At 44.8% G+C, this 16,236-nt stretch overlaps 1 protein-coding gene across 1 annotated transcript in view; it reads left to right on the forward strand.

Moving 5' to 3' along the window:
* LOC121533093 (sodium/potassium/calcium exchanger 3) overlaps positions 1-16,236 on the forward strand; it is a 42,993-nt gene that overhangs the window by 11,713 nt on the left and 15,044 nt on the right. The window contains exon 3 of the mRNA XM_041838857.2: positions 12,301-12,377. Within this exon, the coding sequence (XP_041694791.1) occupies positions 12,301-12,377 (77 nt within the window). The remainder of the gene's footprint in view (positions 1-12,300; positions 12,378-16,236) is intronic.

Raw genomic sequence — 16,236 nt, forward strand, 5'->3', positions numbered from 1 at the left:
TATTTTGCTCAGCACAGATTGTGTGTGTGCGATGCAGCACAGAGACCTGAAATGTCACATTACTCAGCAAGGTAGCTACACTCACGACACGCAATGTGTCACCACGCATCAGCGTCTGCTGAGCATGTGTTGAGAGGAGGCCCCTAACCCTCCACGTGCACAACCAGGATGCACACTAGACTGGCCGTGCACGGTGCACATACATGAGCCTGACTCCAGAGAGCGTCATTTTAATCCAAGACTGAAAACTACTGTATAGACTCTAATGATGTTGTTGTTGTTTTGTCATTGTTGTCCTCAATATCCTCTAACCATACTAAATGTCTGGTGATGAGTGTACACGGATAGGGTACCATGACTATTTGTTTTCGTCATAACCAAATTCTGTTAACTCTCCGTTTTGTCGACCTATGCATGAGAGAGATACTGTACTGTACGTACTATTGTATCACTTTTCTCTTGTCCTTGTTTTAACACCATCTCTCTTCTACAATGTTCTAGTTCCCCCACCGCGTCAAGTCAGTTCCCCAGAATCCTTTGCAACGTAGCCGTATGGTGCATTGGGCTGAAGTTCAGTGTCTATTTCTATCCCAATGATGTATGTCATTTTTTAAGCAGCAGTGCTTTCAGCTCGTATTCTGTTTTGTTTTTTTCTTTGACAATAAAGGTGTCCCAAATGGAACCGTATTCTTTTTATAGTGCACTTCTTTCGGGTTCTTTTTATCTTTTTTATTGCTATTCTTCTTTTTAAAAATAGTGCACTACTTTTAATAATAAAAAAAATAAGACGCTTTTTCAGGCACAGCCAATTTGGGGGTCCGGGGAACACCCATATAGCTCTGGTAAGAAGTAGTGCACTATAAAGGGAATAGGGTGTCATTTGGGACGTTGCCATAGACCGTGTGTAGGAGTGATCAACATCCAATCACAAACACCGTTGCTGCTCTGCTGTGATCCTATGGGATTCCGCAATGACGGATTTGAACAGCATGCAAACAGATTCAAGATCTCTTTCTCTTCTCTCCAGTGCCAGTGAAATTGATGTGGTGTGTGTCTGTAGGACAGAGCGCGTTGGATGGTTGGGTTGGATGGTTGGCCTACTTCAGGGTTATTTGAGGCTATTGTTAATCTACCAGGCATACAGGGATACAGTACTGTAGGCTGGGCAATATGAATCTGTGTTTTATCCATAGTGTTAAAGGATTGGAAGGAACAAGTGGCCTGAATGGTCTAGAGCCCTCAAACTCAACTCTGGACCTCCAAGCCAGTTCCACTCTAATCAGAGACTGATTTAGACCTGGGACACCAGGTGTGTGCAATTAATTATCAGGTAGAACAGAAAACCAGCAGGCTCCGGACCTCGTAGTGTAAGAGTTGAGTACCCCTGGTCTAGAGGTTTAGGCTACAGCCTCCCGCATGCATGTGTAGACGTGTTGGCATAGGTTCGAATCAAGCCTACTGCCTTGTGTCGCGTTCTCTCTCTAGCCTCCATCTCTCTGTCATCCTCTCTCCATCTCTTCAATAAATAAGAAAAAAAGGAATGGAAGTAATAAGGAAACGATGACTTTCTGGAGCGACTAGTTTACATCATGCTTCAATCAACATATTCCCTTTGATGAGGTTAGAAATGAGTAGGCCTATAGATGCTATGGTGCCTTATCATTTTCATTGGTTAGATTTCTGTTTTGATGATAGTGAATATGTTAGTCTAGATTTTAACATCCCTTCAAAGACCAGAAGATGAATTGAATAACATTTTCAATTCACCTCAGGGTGAACCAAATCTCCCTCTTCTGAAGTTCCAAAAACCGGACTCCGTTCCTTTCGAAGACCTTCTTCAAACAGATATGCCTCAACCACTACTCCTTTAAAGACTCTTCTTCTCTACCCTACCCTCTCCATCTTCCTTCCATCGTTCTCGTCGATAACAAACTTTCTTAGCCAAGCAATTACACAGTAGGATTAAAGGTGGCTACACCAACCTCGTCACTTGGGGGTTGCTGTTTGTGTACTTTGTGTTTTTCCTTTCACACACAAAAACAACCTCTCCCACCGTGCATAATTATCCCGCAGTGTGAAATGCTGAAACAAGCACACGCAGGCGCGCGCACACACGCACACACACACACAATTATTCAGGACTGTGAGATGCCGAAACGCACAACTCATAATTGGCTGGATCGCCTCCAGTAGCTGATGATCGTTGATAGAAGTGTGTGTGTGTGTGCGTCTATAGTAAATCTATAGTGCTTGATGTCCTGTTAAGAAGAGCTAGTTAGCGAAGAATTCATTAGCTCTGCGTTTAGCGGTTATTTATCATCATTATTTATCATTGCCATGACGCCCATACATTAGAGGCTTCACCGCAACAACAATTAATTATGTTACAATTTGATACAATTATAATGAATTATATGGAGACTCAGTTAACACATTATACAGATATAGTATATTCCCAAAACGCTAATCAAATCCACAATCCTGGTGCTATAAGAAACTTCTACTGGTTGTCTCCTATTCACCCTTAGTAATGTTAAAATGGACTTTCATAGTGTTTCCCTGAACAGTTAGATGACTTGTGGCAGATGGGTAACCCTTTGTCATACAGAGGGGAAGGGTCAACCCCTGTTAGTGTCTGCTTCCCATCTCTCTGCTTTAGCGGAAGAAGGTTTTCCCTCTCTCTCTCTTTCTCTCTTTCACTCTCTATCTCTCTCTCTCTCTGTTGCTTCTTGGGGGGTTAACAGTAACACAGATATTTTATTAAGCTTTTCAGTGACAAACGACTTAATGAATCAAAAGTGTAAAACAATGGAAGGCGGTGATTATATTTGACAAATGGATCTGGCTATTACTGGTTTGGTAGAAGAGAAATGAGACATGAAATTCATGGAACAGGCACAGACAGTACATCTTGTCGTCTTCCCAAATGTTTTTAAATGTCACAGAGTTCACCCTTCAGTGTATTTCTCTCTCTCTTTTCTTATTTCGCTCTCTCTCTCTTTCTCTCTCCTTCTTTACTTCTCTCTCTTTCACTTTATGCCCTTTCCATCTCTATCTTGCTTGCTTATCCCACTCTTTCTGTCTCTCTCTCTCTCCTCCATCTCTGACCACACACTAATACAACATGCTTAGTCAACAGTCCAGTACAGCCCACCACTGGTTCTCTTCCCCTTTCATAATACCCCCAACCCCCAATAGAAATGACTACACATAATCCCCCCCCACAGCAGTGTGCCCGTCCGTTTCCATGACAACGGTCTAAAATAATTATATAACCGTTAGCGACGACAGGAGATGGGGGGGGGGGGGCGGTAGCCCCCCTGGAGCATACCGACATGTGCGCACACACACACGAACAGAGCATTGCTCACGTTACATAACAAACCCGGGCCTCGGCTCAGGAGAGATGACATCACCAGGAGGAGAGAGAGGAGGAATATTTGGGGGTAGCTTTTTCTGCTGTAACTGCTGCTCTGTTGCTTAGACAGCGGAATGGGTCCTCTCTTTCTCTGTCTCTCTGTCTCTCTGTCGCTCTCTCTTTCTCTCTGTTAGTCATATTTCAGAGTGTTTGCACCAGGCTTATGGTATTTAATATACAATATTTCCAATGTGTCTATTAATTAATTATCTGTTAAGGGAAGGACTGTGTGTGTGGATGGATCAATATTGTATGAGTGTGTTTGCATGTTTGGGATGTTTGTGTTGATACATTTGACATTTGCTTTATTTAATATCCCAGTTAATGCAATCAGGGTAGAGTTCTAAACAACAAGATAAAGAAAGAGAAGTTGACTTGTATGCTATGCATCAGGCCCAGAGTTTGTCCTGGTCAGGTCACATGGTGAAGAAAAATTCCTGTCCCTAATTTATGCATATTGTAAACAATTGTATGCGCTAATCACAAAGTTTTGCTTACATAGAAGAACACCTGGAAAAGTAGTTTCAATAATATCTGAAAACCTCATCATCAACATTGTTAATCACTTAACGCACTTAATGGAACGTTTAACAAGCATGTAGCGGTTACCACGGTAATTATACACATCACATCTCGCTTTTAACAAACCCATGAGAGCGATACAGCGCTGTACTGTACTCGTACACTTTCAGATTGCAGCTGGTATCTCTTGCAGCTAGCTAACTTGCTGTGACAGATTCATTTTAGTGAGTGAGTGCAAACACACACACTCTCTCATTAGGTCCTGTTTGATGTACATGTGGAGATATTAGTTGTGATGAACAATATGAAATGTGCAGTAGTGGCATTAGTTTCATTGTGTTTCATCTTCTCAGTGAAGAAGAGCGGGAGGGAGAAGGGAAGCGAGGGAGAGAGAGGAAGGATGGATGGAGCTCTCTATATTTAAACTGCAGAGATTGCAGGATGGATGGATCTCCCTAAAGACTCAGAACGTCGCTCTCTTACTCTCCAACTTTTCATCCCCTCGCTCCAACTGTGGTTATAAATAAATGAAACAAAGAGCAAGACAGGAGTGATGGAGAGAATATGAAAGAGGTAGAGAGAGGAGGAGAGAGAGAGAGAGAGGGAAGGAAGGATGGAGAGTGTAAAGGTGAACTCAGGGACATAGGGAAAGAGAGGGATACACTGAGCCAACAGAATATTACAGTACCCACACAGGCAGGTACCCAGAGAACAGTACCCACAATACAGTACCCACACAGAGAGGCGAGAGAGAGACAGACAAGTTACGAGAGGGGAAAGAGAAAACCAAGAGTGGTGAGACTGACAGTCTGTACTGTAAGAGACAGTTAGAGAGAGAGGGGAGAGAGAGAGGAGACTGTATTAAGTGAGGGGAGAGAGAGAGGGGGAGAGGGGAGAGAGAGAGAGGGAGAGAGAGGAGGAGGGAGAGAGGGAGAGGAGGGAGGGGAGGAGGGAGAGAGGGAGAGAGGAGAGGGAGAGAGGGAGAGAGGAGAGAGAGAGAGGGAGAGAGGGAGAGAGGGAGGGAGAGAGGGAGAGAGGGAGGGAGGAGAGGAGAAAGCGAGGGAGAGAGGGAGAGAGGGGGGACAGTTAGAGAAAGAGAGGAGGGAGAGAGAGGGGGGGAGGGGGGACAGTTAGAGAGAGGGAGAGGGAGAGAGGAGAAGGGGGACAGTTAGAGAAAGAGAGGGGAGAGAGGGAGAGAGAGGGGGGGACAGTTAGAGAAAGAGAGGGGAGAGAGGGAGAGGGGTGGATGGAGGGAGGGGGAGCAAGAGCAGCAGAGGGAGGGTGGGAGAGAGAGTACAACTGACTGAGGTCTGATTGCTGATTGATGCAGTGACTTCCTCTGATTGAGCTTTAGTGAGGAGTGAACTGGGATACTGGGTTATGATTGCAGAGAGAATGGAGTGGGGCGGTGGCAGTGTTTGTGTGTGCACGTGTGTGTGTGCACGTGTGCATGCATATTGAGCCAGTGTTATCTACCAGCTCTCACAGTCTCACATCAGAATTAGACGTTCATCCATGTTTCTCAAATGTAATATTTCAAGGTTGTTCCAAACGTCAAATTTCAAGGTGTTTAAGGTTAAGTTTAGGCATGAACTCTGAATTTTTAAGGTTAGGGTTAAGTTCAGGCATTAACTCCAAATTCTTAAGGTTAGGCATTAACTCCAAATGGTTAAGGTAAGGGTTAAGGTTTGGGATAGGCTTAAAACAAAAATATCAAAAACAACTTTCTATCGCTGGATTCAAACTTGCAACCTTTGGAAACAGAGGTTTACCGAAACCTACTTGAAGGTAACAGCGCTCACTGTTGCCCCTAGTGGCCGGTTTCCATGTCATCTCCCGACGTCCTCAAACATGGATGGACGTCGAATACTGACTTGTATCACGGGTGACCTGGCTGTGTGTTATAGCCAACACAGAGTGTGTGTGTGTGTGTGTGTGTGTGTGTGTGTGTGTTTATTATAGCCAGTAGGGGTGGCCGCTGCAGCAGAGCAGAGCAGCTATAGAAGGGTAGGGCCACCCCAGCTAACCTGGTGCTAATTACCATGGTGTTCCAGGCCAGGCTCAGACAGCCTGGAGGAGGATCTCTGTATTGTCCTTTCTTGCCCTCATTTTCCCCATATCTCTTTCTCTCCTATCTCTTTCATGTGCACACTCCCTTCTTTCTCTCTCTCTCTCTCTCTCCTTCTTTCTCTCTCCCTTTCTTGTGAGGCCATTAGCGAAGTGGAGAAGGTAGCCTGGAGAGAGAGATACATAGAGAGATATGTCCACTCTGGAAAGTCAAAACTCTAAGTGGGGGTTTCCAGTTGAGGCTAAGAGAAAATGGTATTATTACAGTGAAGTGGGTTTTAAAAGGCCTATATACTGTACATGATGCAAATACATGGAAACACAGACACAAACACACACGTTATAGACCATAACATATGTCTAGATGAAAACATGTCTTGGTTACTGTATACATTTTCTTACTGACATTCAGGCATAAATGCTTTCCATATATTCTACCCACAGTAGCCATTATTCTGACAATGAATACTCTCAGTACCACATCTTTCCATATATTGTATTTCTTCACCATTCCCTTGCCATAATATACATCTGGATCTTTTAGAAACGTTAAATCAATACAGACACACACACTCCGCCAACCTTCTATACAGCAGGTCAATGCGAATGACCAATGTACTGTATGCTAGTGAGTGTCTCCCCCAGGTTAAAGATGTGTATTATTTTGTGAACCTCTCTCCCTCTGCCACTTAAACCCACTCGCTCTGAAGAAGACATAGTTGGCGGAAGTGAGTGTGTGTGTTAAACCCACTCACTCTGAAGAAGACACAGTTGGCAGAAGAGTGTGTGTGTGTTAAACCGACTCACTCTGAAGAAGACATGGTTGCTATGGAGTGGGTCGCTGCCTCGGCTTGCACTTGGCTCCGTCGCCAGCTAGCACTCACTCCAACACAAGCAGTGGAGTTGATTATGTCAAATAGGAATGAGTGAAGAGATGTGTACTCCATTCAACGCAGATTGAAGGGTGGAAGATTCTGTCCCTTAAATATTACATAGATATAAAGTAGTATAAAGCTATGGTAACTTTATTTGATTATAACAATATCTGTCATTTAGATCTTAATATCTGTCATTTAGATCTTAATATCTGTCATTTAGATCTTAATATCTGTCATTTGGATCTTAATATCTGTCATTTGGATGTTAATATCTGTCATTTAGATGTTAATGTCTGTCATTTAGATGTTAATGTCTGTCATTTAGATGTTAATGTATGTCATTTAGATGTTAATGTATGTCATTTAGATGTTAATGTTTGTCATTTAGATCTTAATATATGTCATTTAGATGTTAATATCTGTCATTTAGATCTTAATATCTGTCAATTATATGTTAATATCTGTCATTTAGATGTTAATGTCTGTCATTTAGATCTTAATATCTGTCATTTAGATGTTGTCTATGTGTGACATGAGTGGTCATGTGTTACTTACCTTTTAAAAGCCAGAGGGCATGATGTGAAATACCTCTACTGTATGTAGTCATCTAGAATCGGTGTGTGTGTGTGTGCTTGCCTGTCTACAGTATAGGCATGTACATGAGTGAGTACAAAACAGTACAGTACAAGGTAGACAAGATATGTAGTTTCATGAGTCTACTATCATTAATCCACCACATTCCCTTTGTTGAAAGGATAACCTTCATACTGCAACACTTTATTCACGTCCCATTTCTACCTCTCTTTCTCTCTGACCTCCTTTGTCCTTATACAAGTGCTACTGCTGTCTCCTGACAAAGAACACACACACACACACACTCAGTATATTCACCTTGTTTATGGACTTTGAAAAGCCAGCTGTACCTTTCTTCTAAAGAACAGGCATCTTTTGTGCTCTTGAAATGGCCCTCATATGCCCTACTGTTGTACACTGACTGAATAGAATCAGGTGACTCATATCTCAAATGCAACAATTACATAAAAATCAGGAGTTGTTACGCAGTACAGATGGATTGGCATCTGGTGGGTTTTATATTCACTTTCTGCTTTTAGTCAGTTCAGAGTCAGACAAAGATCAAAACTTTAAAAGAGATACTGTACCGTCTCTCCATGTGTGGTGTATCAGGGTTTTTAAGATTCCTATTGGATGTAATGTAAGGGTAAAACTCTCTGCAGGCAATGCTTTAGAGTGTTTGTGCCATTGGTGGGAGTGTGTGTGTTTTCTCATACCTCGTGTGTGTGAGTGTAAATGTGTGTGAGTGAGTGTGTGTGCGTGCGTGTGCACACGCGCCTGCATGTGTGTGGAAGGGTGTGTACTTGGCTGTGAGTTGGTATCTGGCGTTGTAGTACTGTTCACAGCAGAGAGGGCCAGAGTGGTAGAGTGTTGGACATGGCTGGGCGCATCTGCTGCCTGTATCCCCCTGGCACTGGGCATTAGTCTGGGCACACTGACTCCAATGCACTCTGCCATGCTACACACACACACACTCCGTTGTAGTACCCATTGCCATGCCATGCTCTGCCAGCTAACCCCTCCAACCACATTTAATATACCCCCCCCTGTCCACTTTCCTCCTGCTTACAACTACGTTTTCAGTTTGATGCATAGAGATGTACTAGAGAGCTCATCTCCTATCTTTGTAATGGCCTCCTCTGTGGCAGCATGGGCCCATGCTAAAACAGGCCCTCTATACAACTCTATGGTTTGACATTACTTGACGTTAAAGATGAAGGGGGATGGTGGAATTTTTGTGCGTCAGTAGTAATGTACTCATGCATGAACTTTATGTATGTATGTACACTACCGTTCAAAAGTTTGGGGTCACTTAGAAATGTCCTTGTTTTCGAAAGAAAAGCATTTTTTTTGCCCATTAAAATAACATCAAATTCATCAGAAATACAGTGTAGACATTGTTAATGTTGTAAATGGCTATTGTAGCTGGAAACGGCTGATTTTTTATGGAATATCTACGTAGGCGTACAGAGGCCCATTATCAGCAACCATCAGTCCTGTGTTCCAATGGCACGTTGTGTTTGCTAATCCAAGTTTGTCATTTTAAAAGGCTAATTGATCATTAGAAAACCCTTTTGCAATTATGTTAGCACAGCTGAAAACTGTTGTGCTGATTAAAGAAGCAATAAAACTGGCCTTCTTGAGACTAGTTGAGTATCTGGAGCATCAGCAATTGTGGGTTCGATTACAGGCTCAAAATGGTCAGAAACAAATGACTTTCTTCTGCAACTCATCAGTCTATTCTTGTTCTGAGAAATGAAGGCTATTCCATGCAAGTAATTTCCAAGAAACTGAAGATCTCGTACAACGCTGTGTACTACTCCCTTCACAGAACAGAGCGAGAGAAGGATGCCGGGCACCTTGAGCATCCTTCTCTCGCTCTCTCTCTTTCTTTTATTTTGTTCTGTCTCTCTCGCTTTCCATTCTGTCTATCTTTCTTTCTGTCTTTCTTATCATTCTGTGTCCTTCTCTTTCTCTCTAGTACACCCCCATTTAACTTTCTCATCTCCCTGTCTGTCTGTCTCTCTCTCTCTCGCTCTCTTTCTCTCTCTCTCGCTCTCGCTCTCGCTCTCTCTTTCTCACTCTCTCTCTCTCTCACTCTTTCTTTCTCTCTCTCCTCTCTCTCTCTCCATTTCTCTCTCTGGTTCCTAGAACAGATCCCTTTATCCTCTATATAATGTTTATTTCCCATCATCATGATGTGTTTTCTTTAGCAAACAGAACAGAAAATGCGTAGGCAGGGCAGGCGTCTTGGTCTGTGTGTGTGTGCGTGCATGCGTCCGTGCATGCGTCCGTGCGTGTAGCCCTCGTAGCTGTAAAAACTAAACACATCCAGCTGCCGACGCCGTGATACACACACACACACACACACACACACACACACACACACACACACCATGAGTTAGGCAGTCCTCCTCCTCCTCTCTACTCTCTGTGTTGTTTTACTGTGTGTGTTGTGTTAGACGAGGTCCGTAATATAATATAGGAACAGACCTGTGTTCAATCAAACACATACAGAATGTACAGTACATGGGTCACCAAAGAACTATACCCCTTTCACACTACTGAGCCGAGCAACAGCTGAGCTGTACTGTGCTAGCCTGTGCTGGAAAGGACAACATCTGAACCAGAACAGTATGGCTCAGGTCAGCAGGATAGTGTGAAAAGGGTAATAGAGTGCATCCACTCAGGCACATAGAGTTGATGAGAGGTTGACTTAGTTTGCAGTGTAAATGGGTCAGGGAAAGGTAGAAGGTAAAAGGTTGGGAAGATGTGAACTAAGTTTATGCAGGTGAGGAGGAAAAGCCATTTTAGAGTGTTGGGATTCAGCCCTTGAATGAATTAAGGCATTTGCCGAAAGTGAAGAGACAGCCATTTGTAGACATTTCAAACATCAAACTTCTAATTTCCTCCACTCTCCTCAAAGTACCTAAATGAGCAACAGGCATCTGTTCAAGCCTTATGACCACAGATATGCTAGCTTGAGTTAGCAATAGCATCGCTTATGTAGCAGAGGAGGCTGGTGAGGGGAGGATGGCTCATAATAATGAATGGAATGGAGTGAATGGAATCGTATTAAACACTGGAAATCAGGTGTTTAATGTGTTTGAGACCATTCTATTGATTCCGTTCCAGCCATTACTATGAGCCCGTCCTTCCCAAAGTGCCACCAGCCACCACTGTTATGTAGCAATAGCATCACTGCTGTAGCTAGCTGACTTTCTGGCTGGCCTTTTTCAGTGGAAACGTGTTGAAATCACCACAGAATGCTAGCTTAAGTTAGTAATAGCATCGCTACTGTAGCAATAGCATTGCTGCAGTAACTACTATAGTTAGCCTAGCTCTCTGACTGTCTGTCTGGCTTTTCCAGTGGAAAGTGGTGAAATTACATTTTAGTTAGCAATAGCATCACTGTATTAGCACCTATTAGCATTAGTGGAAGCAATGGTTGTGCTAGCTACTAGCTATAGCTACTAGCTAGCACAACTTTGACCGTCTGGCTGGCCTTTAAAGTGGAAACGTGGTGAAATCCGGAGCAGATGTTAGCAGTGGCCCATGAAAATACTGTTGATTGGTGGACGAGGTGGGATAATGAAGGGAGAAGAGGAGGAGAGAGGGGTCTGGAGAATGAATGGAGGGAGAGGGAAGGAAAGAGAATGAATGAATGGAGGGAGAGGGAAGGAATGAAGAATGGAGGGAGAGGGAAGGAACGAGAATTAATGAATGGAGGGAGAGGGAAGGAAGGAAGGCATGGAAGTGTGGAGTGAGAGGATAACATAGGTATTTTTGCTGTCTTTCTTTCTCTCTTTTCTTATTCTCTCTCTTTCCCCCTCTTTTTTCCCCTCTCTCTTTCCCCCTCTCTTTCCCCCTCTCTCTTTCCCCCTCACTCTTTTCCCCTCTCTTTCCCCCTCTCTCTTTCCCCCTCTCTCTTTCCCCCCTCTCTTTTCCCCCCTCTCTCTTTCCCCCCTTCTCTCTTTCCCCCCCTCTCTTTCCCCCTCTCTCTTTCCCCTCTCTCTTTCCCCCCCTCTCTCTTTCCCCTCTCTCTTTCCCCCTCTCTTTTTTCCCCTCTCTCTTTTCCCCTCTCTTTTCCCCCCCTCTATTTCCCCCCCTCTCTTTTCCCCCTCACTCTTTTCCCCTCTCTTTTCACCCACTCTTTCCCCCTCACTCTTTTCCCCTCTCTTTTCCCCCTCTCTCTACCCCCTCTCTCTTTCCCCCTCTTTTCCCCCCTCTCTCTACCCCCTCTCTCTTTCCCCCTCTCTTTTCCCCCCTCTCTGTCGCTTCTAGCACTTCTTGTACCCCTTCCCCTTTACTCTCTTTCCATTTATAATTCCCCTCTCTCCTCCTCATCCCCCTCCCCTCCTCTCTCTACCCTCCTCACCCTACATATCCTAACCCTGAGCTCTATTTTTACTCTTTCTCTCTCTCCTCTCTGCCCTCTCTTTGTCCTCTTCTTCACTCTCACTTTTTCCATCTCTTTTTCTCCTCTCCTCTGGTGGGTCTTTCAGTTCTCAGAGGAGGCGTGCACGCTCACACACTCTCTCACACACACACACAATCCTTGGCAGGATGCTGCAGGACTGTCATACAGACACACACAGACGGACGCACACACACTCACAGATGGACGGACGCAGGCACACACACACACACACACACAAATACACATTTCGGCAAGGTGCTGCAGGGCTGGCCCTTGTCAGTTCATATGAGTTCTGTGTCCTCCATTAGCTTGCTAGTAGCATTGACCTCACAGGACGTCAGAACATAGACACACGTCATTCAAACACACACACAAACACACACTCTCTTGCTTGTGTAACCCGATGTCTCTGTCTCTTCCAGCTCTGCACGAGTTCCCTACAGATCTGTTCACCCACAGGGAGAGGACAGAAGGAGCTGTGGCCCTGCATGTCCTGTGTGTGAGTTCAGTCTTCTTTACTTTGATCTCACACTGTCTGTCTGTCTGTCTGTCTGTGAGCTTGTGCGTGTCCAGGGGGCGGCTGGTAGCCTAGCGGTTAAGAGCGTTGGGCCAGTAACCGAAAGGTCGCTGGTTGGAATCCCCGAACTGGCAAGGTTTAAAAATCTGCTGTTCTGCCCTTGAGCAAGGCAGTTAACTCCCAACAACAACTGGACGTCAATTAAGGCAGCCCCCCGCACTTCTCTGATTCAGAGTGGTTGGGTTAAATGCGGAAGACACATTTTGGTTGAATGCATTCAGTTGTGCAACTGATTAGGTATCCCCTTTCCTACTAGGTATCCCCTTTCCTACTAGGTATCCCCTTTCTCACTGGGTGTATCCCCTTTCCTACTAGGTATCCCCTTTCCCACTAGGTATCCCCTTTCCCACTGGGTATCCCCTTTCCTACTAGGTATCCCTTTCCTACTAGGTATCCCTTTCCCACTAGGTATCCCCTTTCCCACTGGGTATCCCTTTCCTACTAGGTATCCCCTTTCCCACTAGGTGTATCCCCTTTCCTACTGGGTATCCCCTTTCCCACTGGGTATCCCCTTTCCCACTGGGTATCCCCTTTCCCTATAGGGTATCCTTTCCGCTAGGTATCCCCTTTCCTACTAGGTATCCCCTTTCCCACTAGGTGTATCCCCTTTCCCACTGGGTATCCCCTTTCCCACTAGGGTATCCTTTCTCACTAGGTGTATCCCCTTTCCCACTGGGTATCCCCCTTTCCCACTGGGTATCCCCTTTCCCACTAGGTGTCTCCCTTTCCCACTAGGTGTATCCCTTTCTACGCTAGGTATCCCTTTCCTACTAGGTATCCCCTTTCCCACTGGGTATCCCCTTTCCCACTAGGTGTATCCCCTTTCCCACTAGGTATCCCCTTTCACGCTAGGTGTATCCCCTTTCACACTAGGTATCCCCTTTCCTACTAGGTATCCCCTTTCCTACTAGGTATCCCTTTCCTACTAGGTATCCCCTTTCCCACTGGGTATCCCTTTCCTACTAGGTATCCCCTTTCCCACTGGGTATCCCCTTTCCCACTGGGTATCCCCTTTCCTACTAGGTATCCCCTTTCCCACTAGGGTATCCCCTTTCCCACTAGGTATCCCCTTTCCCACTAGGTATCCCCTTTCCCACTAGGGTATCCCCTTTCCCACTGGGTATCCCCTTTCCTACTGGGTATCCCCTTTCCCACTAGGTGTATCCCCTTTCCCACTGGGTATCCCCTTTCCCACTGGGTATCCCCTTTCCCACTAGGTATCCCCTTTCCCACTGGGTATCCCCTTTCCTACTAGGTATCCCCTTTCCCACTGGGTATCCCCTTTCCCACTAGGTATCCCCTTTCCCACTAGGTATCCCCTTTCCTACTAGGTATCCCCTTTCCCACTGGGTATCCCCTTTCCTACTAGGTATCCCCTTTCCCACTGGGTATCCCCTTTCCTACTAGGTATCCCCTTTCCCACTGGGTATCCCCTTTCCCACTAGGTGTCTCCTTTCCCACTAGGTATCCCCTTTCCTACTAGGTATCCCCTTTCCCACTGGGTATCCCCTTTCCCTCTAGGTGTCTCCTTTCCCATGTATGTCTGTGTGTCTTTAATCAACCTTTCACATTCACAACACCTCAATCAACTATTTTAAGTTCCCGTAAAAAATAAATAAATCACACACTCAACACAGTGGAAAACTAACAACTTCTCAGTCAGTCCCCCTGTGTTTCTCGGCTGGCTGGGTGTTTGTGCATAGTGCAAACCATGGGATAATTGTTAGCGGGCCGCCGTCCAAGGCTAAACAAATGGCCCCCGAGTCCAAACTATCCTGCTTGGAGGAACAGAACAGAACACAGCATCTGGTACTATACCGAATGAGGCCTGCCAACTGTGTGTGCGTGTGTGTGCGTGTGTGTGCGTGTGTGTGTGTGTGTGCGTGTGTGTGTGTGTGTGTGTGTGTGTGTGTGTGTGTGTGTGTGCTCCCCTCTCTAGCTGGGGTCCTGTCAGCACAGCCGGCATTTTATTTATTGCCTGCTGGAAATACACACCCAATTACAACCAGGTTTAGGTGTGGACTCGGAGCAGCGTGTGTGTGTGTGTGTGTGTTTGTGTGTGTGAGAGAGAGCAGAACTTCCATCAAATATAGTGGACTAGTTCTGTGGACTAGCAGAGTAGGCAGGGTTGGGGAATGTGTGCGTGCGTGTATGTTTGTAATTTTGTGTGTGAGGCCTGTGTGTGTAGTGGGAGGATGAAGCAGAAGGCTGGGCATTTCTGTAGGCTGGGTTTTAAAGGTAGGGTGAGCAGGCAGGATGTGTGGAGGTGTGTAGGGCAGAGGGCTAAACTGAGGTGTGGACTACAGAGGTACTAGGGATGTGGAGGTGTCGAAGATAGAGGGCATTGGTGATACAGAGGATGGGTAGATGTAGGGAAGGAGAGGAACAACTATGAAGGGAATAGGTCAAATGTACCAATTCCATTTGTTTGATGGGCCTCCTAAATCCTCCTGCCTGTCTGCCTTGCAGGGTTCAGAACATAGACATAGAAGACTATTTATCTATGTTTTTGATTCTATTTCTATGGTAGGCAGAATACTTGATGTGGTCTCCTGTTGTGTTTTACTGGCTCTGATTCAGACTAATGGAATGGAAATCCACTGGGCACAGACGTCATTTCAACGTCTATACCACGTTGGTTCAACGTAATTTTATTTAAATGACGTGGAAATAACGTTGATTCAGCCAGTGTGTGCCTAGTGGCATACCATTATCTGTAAGGTCCCTCAGTCGAGCAGTGAATTCTAGACACAGATTCAACCCCAAAGACCAGGGAGTTTTTCCAAGGCCTCGCAAAGAAGGGCACCTATTGGTAGATGGGTAAAAATAAAAAAGCAGACATTGAATATCCCTTTGAACATGGGGGGAAGTTATTAATTACAGTTTGGATGGTGTATCAATACATCCAGTCACTACAACGATACAGGCGTCCTTCCTAACTCAGTTGCCGGAGAGGAAGGAAACCACTCAGGGATTTCACCATGAGGCCAATGGTGACTTTAAAACAGTTGCTATGCTTGTCATCGGGGAGTTTTTTAGGATAAAAATAAACAGAATAAAGCTAAGCAGAGTCACAATCCTAGAGGAGAACTTGGTTCAGTCTGCTTTCCAACAGACACTGGGAGACAAATTCACCTTTCAGCAGGACAATAACCTAAAACACAAGGCCAAATATACACTGGAGCTGCTTACCAATGCAACATTGAATGTTCCTAAGTGGCCTAGTTACAGTTTTGACTTAAATCTGCTTGAAAATCTGTGGCAAGACTTGAAAATGGCTGTTTAGCAATGATCAACAACCAACTTGACAGAGCTTGAAAAATATTTCAAAGAATAATGTGAAAATATTGTACAATCCAGCTGTGCAAAGCTCTTAGTGACTGACTTACCCAGAAAGACTCACAGCTTTAATCAATGCCAAATGTGATTTTAACATGTATTGATTCAGGGGTGTGAATAAATGTAAATGAGATATTTCTGTATTTCATTTTCAATACATTTGCAAAATTTCTAAAAAACTGTTTTCACTTTGTCATTATGGGGTATTGTGTGTAGATGGGTGAATAATGTTTTTAAAAAATCCTGTTTGAATTCAGGCTGTAACACAACAAAATGTGGAATAAGTTGAGGGGTATGAATACTTTCTGAAGGCACTGTATCTCTCTCCCTCCAAAATCGCTATTATGCCTTGGTGACCCCATTCACTCATGTAAGCATGAGAGGATTAGTCCGCCATCAAAACATCATGTCATTTCTTGGAATTCCCTTGTTCCCCCAAAAA

The sequence above is a fragment of the Coregonus clupeaformis genome, unplaced genomic scaffold (assembly GCF_020615455.1).
Source record: "Coregonus clupeaformis isolate EN_2021a unplaced genomic scaffold, ASM2061545v1 scaf0331, whole genome shotgun sequence".
Classification (NCBI taxonomy): domain Eukaryota; kingdom Metazoa; phylum Chordata; class Actinopteri; order Salmoniformes; family Salmonidae; genus Coregonus; species Coregonus clupeaformis.